Source organism: Lepus europaeus, chromosome 17 (assembly GCF_033115175.1).
Source record: "Lepus europaeus isolate LE1 chromosome 17, mLepTim1.pri, whole genome shotgun sequence".
NCBI lineage: Eukaryota > Metazoa > Chordata > Mammalia > Lagomorpha > Leporidae > Lepus > Lepus europaeus.
The window spans coordinates 65985335-66002172 of record NC_084843.1 but is presented as its reverse complement, the minus strand read 5'-3'; the positions used below and the strand labels follow the sequence as shown (position 1 = coordinate 66002172).

At 46.4% G+C, this 16838-nt stretch overlaps 1 protein-coding gene across 3 annotated transcripts in view; it reads left to right on the top strand.

The window, feature by feature from the left end:
• KCNMA1 (potassium calcium-activated channel subfamily M alpha 1) overlaps positions 1-16838 on the top strand; it is a 782784-nt gene that overhangs the window by 739382 nt on the left and 26564 nt on the right. For all 3 annotated transcript variants that reach the window (XM_062214106.1, XM_062214104.1, XM_062214105.1), the window contains exons 23-24: positions 5466-5579; positions 9564-9694. In XM_062214106.1, coding sequence (XP_062070090.1) covers positions 5466-5579; positions 9564-9694 — 245 coding nt within the window. The remainder of the gene's footprint in view (positions 1-5465; positions 5580-9563; positions 9695-16838) is intronic.

Here is a 16838-nt window from a genome sequence, read left to right as displayed (position 1 = left end):
GTGCTTTGTGTTTCCCCCATGGAAAAGTACTGTAATAAAGCATTTATTATATGTACTGAATTCTGCATGCTGCCGTACTGAAGCAAGTTAAGCATAACTGCAATGGGTCCCAGTTGTGATCTGCTATTGTTTAAAAGTGAAAACAATAAAAAAGGAAGACTGGCTCGAGCCCCCGACTTGCCTGCCGGGGCTGGTACCCAAGCAAGGAGAGGGAGAGCGAGAGCGCGAGCATCCCACGGGGAGGGACCACTGCAGAGGTGACTGTCCCAGACTTGGCACCCGCCGACTCGGTGTGCTTGAGCGAGTGACGTCACTGCTCTCAACCTTATCTCCCTCCTGTCCGAAATGGGAACATGAGCAGTATCTAAACCCACTGGGGTGCCACGAGGACCTTCAGCACGGCGTGGTATAGTAAGAAGCGGCGAGGTGTGCTGGCTGAGGGGATGCGACGGCTGCTTTGCTGTGTTCAGCTTTGCAGCCTGCTCATCCTGAGATCTGTGCCTTTGGGCAACTCGCTCAGCTTCTCTGTGCTTCTGTTTCCTCATCTATAAAACGGTCGTATCTACACGGGAAGGTTTTGAGAAGTGAGTTCTTACGGGAGCAGATCTTGTACGTGGTACGCACTCGGGAAACGTTGACTATTATTTTTCTTCCTTGAGATTCGATGGCAGCCCCCACGCTGCCCATCTTTGTTCTCAGTTGTCTCAATCAGTGCACGTCTGGAGCGTTCTTAACTCTGTGTTGTGTTCCACAAGGCCCATGGTCCCGAGCCATCTGTCAGTTTTGAAAGCCCTGTGTCAGCTTCATCCTGCGACTTTTTATCCAGCGTTCCCCTCCGGCTGATCTGGTCTGAGCCACACGGTGCCTCTTAGATGCCGCGTGTGCATACCTATGTGTAAGCATGCAACAGCTAGCAACAGCAATTCGTTCGAAAGATATAACCTTGGCAAGCCTCTTATGTCTTTGCTCCTTGAACTTCTTAGGATTGGGACTAAGTGTCTGTGGTATTTTTTTTTTCTTAAATTTCAAGCCATCCTAAATGAAATACCAGTGTCTGAACCTTTCACTAAAGGTTCCGTAACCGTCCAGTAACCTCGCTGGTTCAGGCCCAGTGCTATGCATTCCAGCCCCTGGAATGACCAATGTCATGTAAAGAACCTCAGAAGCTGCTGATGTTGTCCAGTCAAAGCCAGCAACCTGGGCTCATAAAAGCTGGGGAAGAATGCAGAGAGTGGAAGAAATCATTTCAGGAGCTAGAGAACCAAACGAGGAACTTGATGCTCCTAAATAATTAAAGAAACTGGGGGATTAAGTCTAGAAAACAGAGGGCCCCAGAGAGATGTCACAGTTGCTTTGAGGAATGAGGAACTTTTCTTTCCTGCAGACTGGCCTCCAGTTTTTCAACATCCCCAAAAGCAAACCCCAGGCAGCCTGCTATCCAGCCTGTCTTTGGATATTTGGGGCTGAATTCTTATTACAAGACTGATCTGATTATTTCTACCAGAGGATATCCTCAATGCTCATTGCTTGCTTGTCAGTTTTCCAGAATTTTCTCAGGGTGAGAATTCTTTCTAGAAAAATCCATCAAATGCTTCTTCACGTCTTTTGCCATAGGAGAGGCATGGCAATGGGTGCTGTACTCATCCACAAGAAGGTGTTGTGCATCTCGTAATTTATGAACATTGGCAGCCAGCACTTTTGAGGATTTGCTTCATGTCAGGCACTGTGCTAAATGTTTTGAATGTGTTATTTGATTTTACCTTTAAAACTGCCCAGTGTAAGAGGTACTTCCTGTTTATGGATGAAGAAACAGAGGCTTGGAAAAAGTCTATGCAATGCCAGCAGTTTTGTGGTTAATAAGTAGGTGAGTCAGACTTTGAACCCAAGACATCTGACTGCCAGGTCTTACCTGTGTCACTGCATTTTGGATCAGCATGTCTGGAATTTTGTAGACAATCTGGGAGGTTCAAAGAAACAGAAAACCAAGGCATTGGCTTAAAGCTCTCATATAACCTACGGAATGGGAATATTTGGCAGGAGATATCGTCGGTCAAGGCTTGTACACCTGATGCCTGGTGAATAAAACAGATAACAGACACCTGCCACATCTGTGGCTGGACCCTGGGATGGGGAGCAGTGTTGGGCTAAGAAGGCGATCAGGTGGTCTTTGGTGGTCCCTTTTAGTTCAGCCTTGCACCACTACCCCCCACCCCCCAACAGCCATGTTCAGCAGAGACCCTTGGGTACACATTAAATGCATCAGGAGCCCATCTCAGTGGAAGCTTGAGTCTTCCTGGGTGAGGACTTCTCGTTCCAACACTCCGATGCTGATGTTCTTAGTGCTGTCTTTTTGGCAAGTGCAGTGGTTGTTTCCAAGGTTAATTTCAGAGTGTTCTAAAAATGAGTAAAGTGCTTCCCAGCTTCACAATCCTGGAGCTGGGGATTTCTGGAGGATATTTTGTGTGCTAGAGTTTTCACACGTAGAAATGGACCATTGTTTGACGTAGAGAGACTCAAAGAGTAGCCAAAGATACATCTAGCGCCACCAGATATCTACACTGGGAGGCACGACAGACTCCTGGACACCTGTGCTTGGTGACCTGCAGCCGTGGCGTCGTGTGGCATCCAAAGACCGGATTGCCTCATCCCTTTGGATGGACAGACCCTGCATGTTTCTTCCTTTCTAGGTGGTTGAGGGAATCTGGGCCAGCGTTGCCATTTCCAACCACACTTGCCACGTAGTTTACAAGTCCTCAGAAAGAACAAAGCTAATAAATTCTACTCCTCTTTAATACAACTATTCACAAGAGAGAAAGAACAAATCTGTCTTGTTGTTGTGGTTGGCTTTGTCTTTTAAAAGATGTGCATCTAGAAAAGTAGTGGAATAAAAAGAAGCATTATCATTGCTGAAGTTTTCTGGCCAACGAAAGCACCCTGTTCTTGGGGTCATGCACAGGGGAGAGACAGACCCTCTCTGGAGAGATGTCTTTGGACACTCACCCTAGTTTGTCAGGCGCAGATGCTAATGGAACCAGGCTTGGTGACTGAAGGGGAAAATGGAATATGAAAGCAAAATGAAAGAGGCCCAGGAAGCAAGCATGTCATTTCTAAATGAAGGTTTCATGCAAAGGAATTGAGTCTTTTTCACAGCTGAAAATGGAATCTTTAAATAAGATAAAATAAAAGGATGCTTCGGCTTGTTGCAGCTTCTGTAATGAAATACAGTTTTCCTAATACCGTGTGCCCTGCATTTCTCCCTACTGTATGGGTGCTATTCCTTGACGTACAAACCCGTATTTTCTCAAGTCAGCATTTGATGATGGATGTCAAAATACAGGCCATGTATTATGCATATAGCATTACCGATTTAAGGTGTTTACTTGTCAAGTTGAAGAAATTCAAAAACGTCACATCCACGGAATCTGCACAGCTGTCACTTGCAGTTTTTCATGCTTTTGAATGAAACTTCTGAAGAAAACAGTTTAGTTTTCCCCTTCGCTATTCTGGGGGAAGAAAACAGCTAGCATTTAAAATGCATGTTCTCGGTTCTATGGTTGGCTGAAAAACATGTGTCCCTAAGTTTAGAAAGATGGACACTACAGTGCCATTCAAAATGACTCTGCTTCTTCGTAGTACATTAACGCAAAAATAAAGTGAAGCGCAATGAGGGAATGGATATTCAGTCAAACTTTTTGCTTTCTGAGTGTGGCACTCAATATGAAATTTATACACTGGAGAGCAGAAAATAAGGAAACCCTTTTATAAGTTTCCAGCACTTCGTGCAGTATATGCTTCTAAAACAACAGGCAATTATTGAGCACCTGTCATTGCATTCCTGGTTCACACGTAGCCAAAATGCCAGCTTCAGCCCACTCTTGTCACGTTCCGGGGAGTGAGTCAAGAATCCCGTCGTAAGATCTGTTTGGAGTTTTGTCCTTGGAAACTTCGCAAGTGGCTTTTCACCTGCAAGTCCCTAATTCATTGTTAAAACTCACAGAGCAACCCAGCAAAGGCAAAGAGGAGAAACACCTGCCTCCCTGGTCCTGTCAGGTGAGAAGCACATTTGGCCTTGCAGCCACCACAGAGCTGATGGTGTCATTTTCCATAGGCTTCCCTTGAAAAAATTAGTTTTCACCCAATGAACGTATGTAGCAAATAAATGTTCCTGTGTCTCTATGCACAACGGTCATGCAGCCTGGCTGTGCTGATTTCTCTGTCTCCCTACACTTGAACCTATGGTTGGTCCAAGTTCATCTTGATGTGTACTCAGGGCTTGGGCCTGAGACCCAAAGAGGCCCAAACTGCAAACTCATAAACCTGCCAGGCTGATTCCCATCTCCTCCATCCCACATCTACCTAATTACCTCCATGTCTGGCACACTGAGAAGTTCAGGGGTCCACAGTTAGCAGGTGGCATGTACATTAGTCAGGAGAATTTTCACTGCAATTAAAGAAAACAAAGAAAAAACGTGTACCTGTTACTATGCATGCGTGTATAAACACTACATTGTACATGTGTGTATGTCTGTGTATAAAGTCTCATAGAGTAAGAAATTCTGAGGTAGGAGTGTTCCAGGGCAGCTACCCCAGGAACTCAAGGAAAGTTCTTTCTGACATTCAATTCAGCCAATATCCTTAAGTTAGGCTGGTGTCACTATAAAATGCAAGATGACTGCACAGTCCCAGGTCCTACAAGTTCATAATACCAAGTCCAGTGGATTAAGTGAGAATCTCTTCTGGTATCTTTCTTTTGAAGAGCAATCAAGTATTTCCTGAAAGCCCTCAGATTGATTTCTGCCCACATCCCATTGGCTAGGATTGTGTCTAAATTCAAGCCTAAATCACCCACTGGCAAAAAGTTAAGTAACTCATTTGTTTAAGATAACAACCAGGATAGGGTTGGTTATATGATAATAATAACAAACACTCTTCAGTGGCTTATAGCAACATAGCTTCATTTTTCTCTCATGCAGAATACTTCACGTTCTAGGCAGCTGGCCAGGTCCGCTCTCTGGCCCTTATGTCCATAGTAACCCACGTCCCCACAGTCACCATGACCAGGGAAGGGCGAGGTAGCAAGTCTAATGCTTGCACTACCCTTTCTGCTTTCCATGGGCCAGAGCATTCCACAGCTCACCTGGTCATGTCTAGCTGCAAGGGGCAGCACAGTTCCTCCTGGGTAAGTGGAGGCAGAGTGGACATGAAATCTGAAAGCACAATAGGTGATTGGTGCAGTCTGGTCTTTGAGGGAGCCATCCGAGTGAGTTGGAATGACTGACAGTGGTTTGCTTCTGTGTTCTTCTAAGACAATGACTCATCAGGGCGTATCCCAGGAGTGATCGTTGTTAACCTGCAAATAATGCACATGCTACTTTTGGGGGGATGTATATGTGCATGGTACTCTCATTCTTTCCAAATTTTCTGCCTCTCTGATTCTTATTCCTGTTTTGTTTCCATCCCACCAGGATTCACACCTCCAGGAATGGACAGATCCTCTCCAGATAACAGCCCCGTGCACGGGATGCTACGCCAGCCGTCCATCACGACTGGGGTCAACATCCCCATCATCACAGAACTAGGTAGGGGTGAATGTCAGCTCTGGGGACATTATTATTTGGTCCTGTCTTCCAGCCTGCGGGATATGAGGTCAGCCTCTTTCTTAGTCCTGTCAGCCTTGTGGGTTTATTTGGGGGGAAGTTGGTGAGAGGTATAGGGAGATATGGCAGATTATCCAAAGGAAAACTGATCTATCTTCCCTGAGTTGAATAGACAGTTTCCTTCATGCTGGTCGCTGTTTTCAAAGAAGCATGAGATAATGGCCTTGAGACTGGGGTATGAATTCAGAAAGGGGGAGGACGGGAGGAAAGGCTTAGTCCATGGAGCCTTTCTGATGATAGTCGCCGGACACACCTCTTCTGAGCATTGTGTCTGGACAGATAGTACACACCAAGCCCCCTCCACTGATACGCAAAACTAAGATCCCAGCCAAATACGTTTTGACAACTGGGTAGAAACGTTGAGCTACTATGTAATCACTCGACATTGAATCCTCTCTAGTTGAACTTTGAGCCAAAGGCCATTTTCAGCAAATGGCCACCGTGGTCCAAAAACGATTAGGTTTTGAGGGCCATGATTCTTGGCTCATGGAGTCCAGCTTCTAATCCGGCCGTGGCATCCACTGCGACTGTTTGCGACTTTGCAGAGCTGCCCAGTGGCTCTCTCCCCGCAAGACAAACGCCAGGTTTCTGTGCTCCCGGGTCTCTTGACTTGAGAATGTTTCTCTGCTACTCCCTCACCTTTTTCTTTTTCTGTACTTTCCTCCACTCCCTTTCCCCACCCCTTAAATGCCGTATCCAATTAGCTAAACCGGGCAAGTTGCCTTTGGTATCAGTCAATCAGGAAAAAATCAGTGGGACGCACATTCTAATGATAACTGAACTGGGTAAGAAGCACTGTTTTCCTTGACATCAGCATCTCCTTTTGTTCTCGGTGTTTCCAGCTCTCATCGGCTTGTTTTTTATTTCACCAGCTGTAACAGAAAGGCTATCCCATGGCGCTGCTTTGAATGTGTTTTATTTGTGGCTCTGGTTGGAATCGACTGTCTTGTTCTGGCCTTTCTTAATGATTTTTTTTCCCTACGCAGCATCCGTAAACCTTTGATCGCACCCATCTGACCTGGCAGTTGTTTCCAAAGCATCTTTGCACTAATTCATTTTCTATGGTCCAATCATTTTTTTTTCCACGTGTGCCCTGCTCTCTGCCTTCTCCCTCGTATTCCTCTTCCAACACACTGTCAGTTTGACTGACACGTCTTCACAGCTCTCAGAGGAAGTCAAAGGAGAAATATAAAATTTTTAAGATAAGAAATCTAAGACCGTGCCTTCCCTCCAGCTGTTTATTTTCCTTTATTCTGACTTTATTTGCCTTTTTTTTTTTTCCCCTGCTAGGCCTTTCTCAGAAGCTCTGCTTCTGAAGCCATAAAAGTAGTTGGTTCCTAGGAGACTCTTTTTTGTTCTAAAGCCGGATTTCAAGAAGGATCTAGAAGATGAGACTGGCAGGCACTGGCATGTAGCCCTGCTCTGACCCCCACTTCCTGGTCCAGAACCCTCTCTGGGTGTCACAGTGGACTCATCGAGAAGAGGAAGGCTTCCAGTCACCACTGCGCTTGCCAGACCCATCCACACTTCCCCATGATTTGGGGGATAACTCCATGAAGGAGCCAGCAGCAGGGGCTCAGAGCTGGGGCTTGGCCTTCTGGGCAGAGACAGTGAAACGTTGCTTGGCAGGGCCGTAGGCAGAGGGTGGGGAGCTCCTGCCGCCAGTGTCTCCAATGTCCCTGGCCCCCAGATATATTTCAAAATAAGAGAGGAAGCTTTCGACACAGGTGTCTTTCTCGGGAGATGTCTAGAAAGTATGAAAGACATTGCTCACCCATTCTGGTGCATGTGGTCTCCAGTTTACATTTTCTGAGTCACAAAACAGAAAGACCAAACTATGGGACCCACAATATGTCTTTGGACTGTTAGAAGACAAAATGACAACAATATAACTGATCTTAACTGGTTTTGTTTGTGATTCTAGCATCAAGCAATAGTCACGGCAAAAAAAAAAAAAAAAAAAAAAAAGGTTCAGAATGCCTCACCCCGCCACCTGTCAGATTATATTGGTGGCCAGGGAAAAGGAAGTGACATACCCAACCTGGAAGTGAAGCGATTCAGCCTGTGTCTGTCTTGTTTGAACCTGGTTTGAATAGTTGGCTGCTTGTGATTGGCTGAGACCCTTTCCTTATTACCAGCATAGGTTACAGACTATTTATACATCGAGTTATGTTACAGTTCACTAGGAGAAACCTTCAAGCCAATCTTAACATATGCACAGGGGCAGGTTGAAGTCAAACCTAATTTAACAGGACAATGAAGGGCGATGAGGAAAAGCTACCACTTGAAGGACCCATGAAGTTTCCAAGAGACACAGAGGGCAGCTGGGCGGGTTTGTGAAGCAGTGGGTGGATGGCAGGGTGATCAGGATAGCTGCTCCCATGTATGTGGTGCACAGTGTGATCCCAGAGCTGGGTCGAGCTATCAGGTACCATTTCCTAGGAACCTGCTAACAAACTCCTGAGAGAGCTGCTCGAATTTCCCCATTTTATATAGAGAGAAACTAAGGGAGGGGAGGATGAGATGCTTTGCCCTAGGATGTTGGTGGTTGAGCCTGACCTTAAATCTGAGTTATCAGAACCTAGAATTTGGACTTACTTACACACACACACACACACACATCAGCCTCCATGCAGTTCATAGGCTGATTAGACAGTGGGTACCCAGAATCAATCAACTCTGGAAAAATCACGCAAAGATTTTTCCCTCATTAGAACATTTCTCTGGGGAAACAAGATGATGTCATTTAAAAATAATTCCCTGCCTAGCCTTGTATCCCATTATCATTTATTCTGCCTCATGCAATAAACAAACAAAAGTTTTTCTAAAAGAAAAAGTTCTCAAGAAAGTTACTTTCAAAAAAAAAATTAAAACAATAACTCCAGGAAGGAGAATTAGTTGCTGATGCATTTGGAAAGGAATCAGAGGGGGGAAATGTCATCTGTTCTCTTCCTAAAAGCACGATAATTATTTCAGGAGTCATGAGTGCCCCCTCTTCTCTTCCCCTCTCACCCTCCCCCTATTACTTGCTCTGCAAAACTGATCGTTTCTGCAGCCAAGATGGGAAGGGAAATTAATTTGTCATTTAATTTTTAATAAGTTAATGACATCTGAGTGACACAACTAATCAGTCTGTACGTGGTGCGGGAGAAGTCCTGGAGGAATCCTGAAATGGAAAGGAAGTAGTACAGCATCCAGGGCAGAAGCACATGAGAGAGAGAGAGAGCTGTTTCGAAGGGGAAAGGGAGAACGCTGGTGTAGCCTGGCAAATCAGCATATGGAGCAAGTCATTGCAGCAAGCAGCAGGGGACAGCCAGGGAGCCACCCCACCTGGGGCTTGCTGTGTAGTCAACAGGGCCTGGAACATCCCGCGCTCCCCAGGCCAAGCCCCAGGGCAGGCTGTGTGGGTCCTGCTTGCAGGTGAGGTCCTTGCTGTTTGCCTGTGCTGTGCTCCTGGTTCATTGCTGTTTACTCTCCATACACTGCTTTCTTTTCTTTGTGCTTAAACTTACATCCCAGCATGGCTTCTCATCATTGAAATATGTCCACCCCTCAAAGGATGTGGCTACCAAAAAATAATGCGCCAGGGTGGTTTTTTGGGGCCATGATTCTAAAACTGTACCTGAGGATGGCCAGTGCTGTCTCCTGGACCTCTGGCAGCTGCCATGGAGCAAGCCTGCTCTGTCTCATGCTCTCCAGATCTCAGAAGCTAAAACAATCACACAGGAGCAGTCGCTTGAGTCTCACTGCCTCCACCCCAAAGATCCATCTACAGCTCCCCCCCACCCCCACGCTCTGCTTCCTTTTCAGTGACTTCAGTGTTTCTACACCAGTAGCCTGGTCTCTCCGGCTTTGCCGCACGGGTGTGGTCTTGAGAGCTCATTCTGACTTTCACACTTTTCCCAGTGAACGACACCAACGTTCAGTTTTTGGACCAAGACGATGACGACGACCCCGACACAGAACTGTACCTCACACAGCCCTTTGCCTGTGGGACAGCCTTTGCCGTCAGCGTCCTGGATTCACTCATGAGTGCGGTGAGTCCCCCCTGCTCCTTCCTCCCTACTCAGGGTCGCAGGGTGTGGCCATGCAGCCCCTCCAACCTTAGAGGCACTGGGCTGGAGCTTCAGCCACAGTGGGAAGCGCAAGTTCTCGAAGGTCGCAGTCTAGGAAGGGCTAGCAACATTAACCACGCTCTCACACAAGTCAAGGTTTGATTATAAATTCTTCCAAGTGCAAGGATGGCAAGACAGGCTGTGAGTAAATGGGGGGGTGGGTCGCAACGTCTAGTTCTGGGGATCAGAGAAGAAGTAATGTACAGAAACTTCAAAAAAGTTCATGGAAAATGGAATTTAAAGATAAGCTTATTTTAGTGCAAAAAAAGTTGAAATTGATGCATGCAGAGCTTCCTAAAAATGTTAACAGAAAATGTGTTTATGAAAAAGCTATGCATGGGTCTCTATAGTATCTTGCACCAAAATAAACTAATCTTTAGTTCCACGTTTCCATGAATGTCTTGAAGTACCCTTGTGTATTTTATGCTGAGCCCTAAAGAGGGGAGACTTTGTGGGGAAGAATGTTTCTCAAAGGACAAGGTGAAGCCGTGCAAATGCCTGGTGGTGGGAGGAGCCTGGGGTTCTGGGGTTCTCACGGAAGGCAAGAGAAGCCTGTGCACTGGACCACAGTGAGAAAGGGACTGGGCCAACGAGGCAGGGTTAGACCTGAGTGACCTCAAAACCCATTTCCACGAGTTTGGTCTTTTCCATAAGATCAGCGAGGAGGCGTCGAAGGGTTTTAAGTTGGAGAGTTGGCTGATCAGGTTCATGTTTTAAGGGGGTTGCCTTGGCTGTGGGAGACAAGGTGGAAGCCGGAAACATCAGAGGCTCCTGTAGCTTGGACTAGGTGGACCAGGTGGAGATGGAGGGAGGTAGATGGGTTTCTGTAGCGTTTGTCAGTAAAATCGGTAGCACTTGGGAATCGATAGAACATGGGACAGTGTGTCCAGGGGGACTCCCAGGCCACTGCCTGGCCCTGGGGCGAAGCTGTTGGGCATGAGGACAAGTGCTGCAGAGGGGGGCGGAGTGGAGGTAAAGGGGAAGGGTGGGCTGGCTGAGCCCAAAGCAGCTTTGGTTTCTTAACACCAAGCAATCAAGGCATCCACTTCCTCATTTTTGAAACAAATAGCAATTTAAAAAGCCGATCCCAGCTTAATGGAGCAATCTTTCACTGCAAAAGATAAAAGCAGGCATGTAGAATGGGTCATAACCCGGGTGCTCTGAAGTGTTCCTACTGAGTGTCTTTATTTACTACACAGCAAATCCTCTTTATTTTGGAGTTGTCAAATTCCCAGTTTGTGAAAGTGCAGACATAGGCTGGATAAAAACTGACCTTTGGAGAATCCACAAAAAAGAGTTTTATCAAACACATTAAAATCAGAATTTGGAGTTTTTTACACAGACATTTCTTAATAAGTTTGTGCTCTTGGATGTGTTAAACAACTGATATGCTAATTATGCATTATTTTCATCTGTTCATTAAAGCTAATCCCAGAAGGACCCTCTGTTTGTGGGGAGGGGAAAAAAATATGAAGCTTTTTAAAACTAATTTAGGTTATTCTGTATTCTTGAACATGGTCTAACTGTAAGCCTATCATAGTGAAAAATCAAAATTACGGATTTAAACATAATTATGAAACAGTCTCATCCCAAGGCCTTGCCACTGCCGTCTAAGCCAGCAAGGAGATACAGTGGTCCCTGGAGAAGAGCACCCTTGCTTGTCTGAGGTTGTGGCTGCTCTGATGGCCTTGGAGTCTGGGCTGGCTTTTCGTAGCTGGAATCAGTGTGGGCAGACTCCTCTGGCAGGCAAGAAGGAGTGATGGAGGCCTTGAGGTGATGTCCTCATGAGGGTGCCAGATTCCCTGGAGAGGGCCTCATTCTCCCCAAATCTAGTTGCAAATAGATGTTTAAGATTCATCTCTTTAGAAACTGCATGTTAATTTTGAACATAATTAGAGAGAATGCAGAAACCTCCTGTTCTCACTGAGAGATTATTTGCCTGTTTGGTAGATCTTTATATTTTCTTTTTACAACTACAAAGTAATTTTGTTAAAATTGTTAAAAATCCAACTTTTCAGCTTCTTGATGTCAGACATTCAGTATATGTCAAGCAGGACCAGCTACAGAAGGCTATTTTTACCTTTTTTTTTTTTTTTTAGATTTTATTTATTTATTTGAGAGGTAGAATTACAGACAGAAAAAAAGATCTTCCATCTGCTGGTTCACTCCCCAAATGACAGCAACAGCCAGAGCTGGGCCCATCTGAAGCCGGGAGCCAGGTGCTTCTCCTAGGTCTCCCATGGGAGTACAGGGGCCAAAGGACTTGGGCCATCTTCTGCTGCTTTCCCAGGCCATAGCAGAGAGCTGGATTGGAAGAGGAGCAGCCAGGACATGAACTGGCATCCATTTGGGATGCTGGTGCCGGAGTCAGAGGTTTAGCCTACTATGCCAAGGTGCTGGGCTCAAGGCTGCTTTTTCATGAATTATTAAGAATTTCTACATGGTGATGGGTGAGTGTTTAACAGACTGTGGACCCCAAGCAACCACCTAGACAGAACACCCCACCCCTGAAGCCAGCTCTGGCTCCAGCAACTACAGTTGGTTTAAGCACCAGAGAACTTCATCTCTTCATAGCCAGAGCGGTCCACGGGAGCCATGGAGTAGAGGAGGGGGCCCATCTGGACTTGAGTTGCACAGCTGTCAATCTATAGCTTCCCCAGGGAGTCAGTTCTTAGAAACACAGGTAGGGAATCAAAATGAATTTATTTGACATTTTTCTAAAAAAGACATCAACCAAAATGTTTGGGAGAGAATGGCTAGGGCATGTATGGACACAGTAGTCTGAAAACACATCTCTTCCATGTTCTAGCCTGGAGAAAAGGGGGGCTCTGGAATCTGCTAGCACTCCTTGTACTTGTCATCAGCATTACCCTCTATGCAGGGCCCAGAACAGCACTAGGCATCCCGGCTACGTTGTCTGATCTTTTGGACAATAACATGAATGAACCTGGTCGAAGTATTGAAGGACGATACATTGAACTGACCTGTGAATGGTGGCTTTGAAATCATTGACCACAATGTCTATCAGATGGTTGCAGACCTTGTTTTCCTGGTCTGGGATGAGCAAGTTCTATAGTGAGGTCTTGAATTGAGTCTCTTGAATCGGGAGGTCTAGACTTTTCCATCAGAGCTTACCTGTGATTCCTTTGTATTCCGCACTAACCCTTATTTATGAAACAGTAGATTAGTCAAGTTCCAAGGCAGCCACTAGAAAGAGCTAAGAGCGTTGGCAAGAATATTAATTGAGGAAGTGAGGCTCCTCCACACAGCAGGAGCCAGAGGCAAGCTTCCATCTCAGGCGTTCTCTCACAGGCAACATCACAACATCCACACACAAATCTCGAAAGGTGCTGGCAATCTCCTTTTTTCTAGCACTCCTCCCAAAATTGCCATTTAATCATGTGTCTAAACATTCCCTGAATATTGTCCTTCAATAACTCAACTCCTGCTGCTCACGGCTTCATTTGTTAAAAGAATAACGTCTCGATTCATCACAAGCATTCCAGGTGAGACAGGGATGTTACAGATGTGGCCTGGTGGCGTTCTCCCGCAAATCAACAGCAGCAGCTTTTTTTTTTTTTTTTTTTTTTTTTGACAGGCAGAGTGGACAGTGAGAGAGAGACAGAGAGAAAGGTCTTCCTTTGCCGTTGGTTCACCCTCCAATGGCCACCGCGGCTGGCACGCTGCGGCCGGCGCACCGCGCTGATCCGATGGCAGGAGCCAGGTGCTTCTCCTGGTCTCCCATGGGGTACAGGGCCCAAGCACTTGGGCCATCCTCCAATGCACTCCCTGGCCACAGCAGAGAGCTGGCCTGGAAGAGGGGCAACCGGGACAGGATCAGTGCCCCGACCGGGACTAGAACCCGGTATGCCGGCGCCGCAAGGTGGAGGATTAGCCTAGTGAGCCACGGCGCCGGCCAACAGCAGCAGCTTCTGAAGAGAGGCAGTCATGATGAGGAGGAGGATATTTCTCTAGGAAGAAGATCACGACTTAGAAATGTGTTTTTAGAGTGACATCACCTTCCTGCACAAGTGCACATGTGCACACACACATACGTACAGAGAGAGAGAGAGAGAGAGAGAGAGAGAGAGAAATTTTAACAGAAACCTGCATGCTGTCAGGGCTGAAGCCAGCATGTGAGCATTCAGACTTGTTCTCTATCCAGCCACCACGTCCTCCTAACTCCAAGCCCAGTTTTAGCTCCACTTGCGAGAATATAAGACGTGGACTCAAGAGCCAGACTGTGTGGATGCAGTGGCCATCCACTTGTCCTCTGACCCGGGGAGGTGGTGCTCAGGAACCTTCAGCCCTGCCCCAGAGATCTACCACACTGAACCCTCAGCATCAGTGGAGAAGGAACAATGGAGAGATACTTCCTTCGGGGGAGAAGAAAGGCCATCCTAGTCAAAGTTTGAGGTTAATGAATTCCTGTACATGCAAGTCACCTTCTGCCTGTCTGTCTGTCTCGTTCTCAAGAAAGTAAGATACAAAGTTTTAGGTTTGCAAGGTCACCTAATCTGGAAAAATACAGAAAGAGTATAGCCTTACAGTGTAAAGAGAAAGGGCAAGGCAAAACAGAGAGCCACTTTGTGAGTGCAGGATACATCTGAGTCCTAGAGGCAGGGCAGGGCACGCCTTCCCCTGGACAGACCTCCGCCGCGCAGCCCTGGCACAGAGGAGACTGAGTGTGAGAGTCTGACGCCAGCTGTGTCTTTGCTTTCCCACTGCTCCACAACGCCCAGGGCGCGGTTTGTGCAGGCAAGGAGTTCGTATTTTCATAACAAACATGGCAGAGGGGAACAGCATGGGGCCCGGCTGTGATTTAGGACTTACCGCCCTGGGTTCTGGTTCGCTAGCAGCCCTTACCTACCTTTTTTCCTTGTCTGGGGCTCATTTGGGTTAGACTGTTAAATGGGAATGATATTAACAACCACTTACAGCTTTAGCGTATTCAGGTATAAGCAATGGTATATGAAAATATTTCACAGAACAGGTAAATACTTCTTAACATCACATGTATTTACAGAAAAGAGATTGATTATCTATGAGGGGTCATCAAAAATCATTGGAAATGCATATTATGAAAAAATGCATGTATTGATTCAGAAATATTTTGTATCAAAATTAAGTTACCTTTCCATACCATTTTTCAATGGCCATTTGAAGCACAAACATGTTTGTGTATGTGTGTTTTCATGAGCAGTCTCTTTCTCTCTCTCTTTCTCTGAAAGATTTATTCATTTATTTGAAAGAGTTACACAGAGAAAGAAGGAGATGCAGAGAGAGAGAGAGGTCTTCCATCTGCTAATTCACTCCCCAGTTGGCTGCAACAGTTAGAGCTGGACCAATCTGAAGCCAGGAGCCAGGAGCTTCCTCCGGGTCTCCCACACAGGTGCAGGGGCCCAAGGACTTGGCCGTCTTCTACTGCTTTCCCAGGCCACAGCAGAGAGTTGGATCAGAAGTGGAGCAGCCAGGACTTGAACTGGCACCCATATGGGTTGCCTGCACTGCAGGCGGCAGCTTTACCTGCTACGCCACAGTGCTGGCCCCCAAGCTGTCTCTCTTTTTCTACCTCTGCCCCCTGCTCTCATATCTTACAGTGGTGAGATTTGGGACCTAAGTGGGTGATGAGTCTGGGGTAGCCTGTTCTGATGTTCACATCTCTTGTATCAGAAGGCTTGCTTCTGTTTGCCAGAAAAACTTCGCAAGGCCGGAAACTGGGTTCCCGGGAGTTACTGTCATGAATCCACTGGACTTCCTGAGGGCCCCAGCCCCTGGAGTGATGTCACAGGGAAGAGTGAGCTCCCCATTAGTGCCATGTGATGTCAGCCGCATCCACAACGGACTGGCCCTGGTCCTGTGGCTTGCACACGGGAGCCTCCACTTCATAACCTCCCTCCTTGCGCCACCCCACCTCTTCCTAGCCTCTAGTAATCTCCATTCTAAGTTCCAATGGACTTCGTAATACTTGCACATGGTTGTAGTCAAGTATGGCGTTAGAATTTAAGAAAGCATATTTTTGGAAAAGGGCTTCTTTTGTTAACTGTACACAGAGGTTAGGTGGCAAAGGATCCACCTGAGGCAGATGGGTGAGCAGCAACGTCCCAGTGACAAACGGTAAAGGAAGTTCAAAAAGTTCGTGGACAGGTTGACTTAAAGTATGAGCTTATTTTGCACCAACAACCTTTGAGATCCACACCTGTTTGGTTCATGCTATGCATTTTCCATAAACTTTTTGATGACCCCTAGTGTTCTGCTGGCCCCGGGAGCGTGCACCGCTCTCACATCAGGCCCAGCAGGCCTGAGAGAGGGAGAAAAAAACTCCAGTAGTTCTCGTCCCTCATGGAATAAAAACACTAAAAATAAAAATCTACACCATGAAAACCAGCAAATATAAAAAATGGCAGCTATGACATGGAAAATGACAATTTTAGAGCAATTATAAACGAAAGGCAGAGTGCCATTAAAGTTAAGGCAATGTTATTAAAAGATGTGTTAATTTTCAGTTAAATTTTCTATAAAAGACCAATTAGTTTAAAAGGCTTGACAGCATTAACTGTGAAACATAAGCTCTGGTAATTATACTGTAAAAAAATAAAAAGAGGAGGATGCTGGAGCGTGGTGGAGGCGCGTGCAGAGGGGCCGCCCCAGCAGGCTAGATGGCGCTGCCCGCCCAGGTTTCCGGGCTGCAGTTCTGTGGTTCTGTCTTTGGCTTCCAGGACCTGAGACTCATCAACCTTGGAGGTCAGTGGGGTCTCATGCGGTCTGGGCCAGCTCTCTGATGTCAGAGATGAAAGCAAAGAGGTGACAGGAGAGGAATTTTCTAAGCCGATTGCGTTGCCAATTCATTGTCCTTTTTATGAACCACCGTTTATGTACCTATGAGCTGTCTAGTGCAAGTTAGGCAGATTCTCTCATTCAATCTATTAGCTGTTGCTTTGTGTTTCATTTTTTAACCCCTGTTATATGGATGAGGCAATGACAAGGTGGGCAGCCTTCCTGTTGTCATAGCTATAGAATGGCAAAGCAGGGATTAAAAACCGGCGCCGCGGCTCACTAGGCTAAT